The 2,301-nt window shown below is 32.4% G+C and overlaps 1 protein-coding gene across 1 annotated transcript; it reads right to left on the bottom strand.

Moving 5' to 3' along the window:
* Positions 1-1,014: 1,014 nt before the first annotated feature.
* LOC112681616 lies at positions 1,015-2,147 on the bottom strand (the record flags this gene model as incomplete). The annotated part of the gene is given in 1 exon segment (XM_025551863.1): positions 1,015-2,147. A coding segment is annotated over 1 exon segment (304 nt), but the record flags the coding sequence as incomplete, so codon positions are not given.
* Between the last annotated feature and the right edge of the window lie 154 nt (positions 2,148-2,301).

The following is a 2,301-nucleotide window of genomic DNA, read 5'->3' as shown; positions in this document are numbered from 1 at the left end:
CATCACCCTCGAGTGTCGTAATATATTATTTAAGTATTGTAAAACATAAATTATATGGACGGCTGTGTGATTTTTGATTATTTTTGAGAAACCGTTTTAGTCTCCCTAGATAAATAAGTAAAATCTATGAATATCTCCTCTATATAACATTATAGTTTGTGCGTAAAAACAAGGAACACTTAAAATCGATTTCTCAAATGTTATTTTGATATCGTGAATTAAGGAAATGCACGGAAATCTGTAATGTAAGACTGACTAATGAAATCAAATTATTTACATTATCACAGAAAAAAAAAAGTAAACAATTATAATACTGTTGTAATATTATGAGTGATATTGAAATTGAATACATAAACTAAAAAATAAAAAATGAAATAAAAATAAATTTAAAAAAAAATAATATAATACAGAATATTTTAAAATACTATATGCACATAATTATGTTTGTATTACACGTGTGTAGTTTTACTTTACTATTGTATTTATATTTTTCTTATATAGGCTTTGTTATACATCATATAAGTGGTAACTGTTTGGTTTAAGGAAAATTTCATTTGAAAATAGATACCATTAATATTTAATTAAAAAAAAAGTACTACATGAGTAACATATAAATATATAAGTTACGATATAGTATCTCTTTAAGTGTATAATAATCGACAAAAAAACATTGGTAGATATAAATATTATATACAAAAGTATATATAAAATTATATTGAAAGCGACAATAGGTATCGAACTAAAAAGTTAATAATAAATAACAATTAAATTTAACAAAAAAAATTAAGATTAATGATAATATTAATCTAAAGAGGAAATCACTTAAACAATATTATCAATATAGTGATAAAATAAATATTAGGAACATTCAAAAAAAAAAAAAAAAAAAACGTGTAGAGTGAAATTAAAAATATTAACAGCAGAAAATGTAATATATAATATTAATAGGAAATAACATATGTAATTAGTACTGATATGGCACAACTTTTTTTGTTATATATAATAAATTTAATTTATTTTATGCATTGGATTCAGTTATTATTGCGATTCTAATACTTATAACAACAATTTAGAAAATCAGGAACAAGTCAATGGATATTTTTAATGTTGTAAACTCACTATAAAGCTCGTTTAAAAAGATAATATTATATAATAATAATATTATATATATATTATGTAATAGTTTTTTTTTTCTCGAGAGAATAGTAATTGTATATCTGAGAAATAAATCTTAAGCCGATAGATTTAGAAACGTGTAAACAGATTATATAAATATATTTTAAAAAGACAGTTGTACACATTTACAATAATAGTTGCATCAGAGGCTAATAGTTTATCGACTAGACGCCGTGAAGTGTTCGCACGACTACAATCGTGATCATAAGGACGTACTACCGTTGTGCATCGAACAACCGGAAACAACCAAAATTAGAGTGTAAACAGTCGATTTGTCGTAATGAGGATTTACGTCACAACCGTACATGGAAAACGACTAAATCTACGACTACGTCGCAAACTATTACTAATACTAATCGAATGACGTGTAGGATTTTTTTTCCGACGTCAACCGTAGATCACGGCTACAACGATAGTTCGTTCCGTACAAAGTGTATTTATATCTTGACAACCATTTGAATTAATTGACTTCTTGTGCACGAGGACAGGGGACGAGGGAGGAGACGGGGACGAGGACAGGGGCATAAGGGATCACGCGTGCGCTACGAGTGACGGCGAGTAAATGTGCGTGGGTGTGTGCGCGATGGTTACTGGTTACTGCGGTAACGGAGTGGGTGAGGGACGACGATGTTGATCATCACACCGCCATTGACGCTGTCACGGAAGATCAAGCGTTCGACTCTTTCAGGTTGTCGAAATACTCCATCAGCTGTTTGTAGTCCATGCCGAGGTTGAGATCGTCGAGTTTGATCGTGTCGCCGCCGCCCGCGTTCTGGATCTTCTGGTCACCGGGTGCGGCCGAGGGATCGAACGCGAACATAGGGTTCCCGATGATAGCGGCCCGCTTCACGTCCATTGATTTCCGATTACACGTCTCCACGAATAGCGGGTCAGAATTCCTCTCCGGCGCCTTAGGATGGTCATTATTGTTGTTGGTGTTGTTCACGGTCACCGAAGATCTACCGCCACCTGAGAGTGAAAAGAAAAACGTTGAAAACACATACTACAATAATATCGGGTTCACGCTATACCGCGTATTTCACCGTACCGCGAACCTATTTTTTGAAATGAGCGATGCCTATAAATACTGTTATGAGCATGTAACTTAAACAATTCTTATGGGAA

Source organism: Sipha flava, unplaced genomic scaffold, assembly GCF_003268045.1.
Source record: "Sipha flava isolate LNK unplaced genomic scaffold, YSA_version1 19329_pilon_pilon, whole genome shotgun sequence".
In the NCBI taxonomy this organism is placed as follows: domain Eukaryota; kingdom Metazoa; phylum Arthropoda; class Insecta; order Hemiptera; family Aphididae; genus Sipha; species Sipha flava.
Note: the sequence above shows the minus strand (reverse complement) of the source record. Positions and strands in the feature narration are given on the sequence as shown.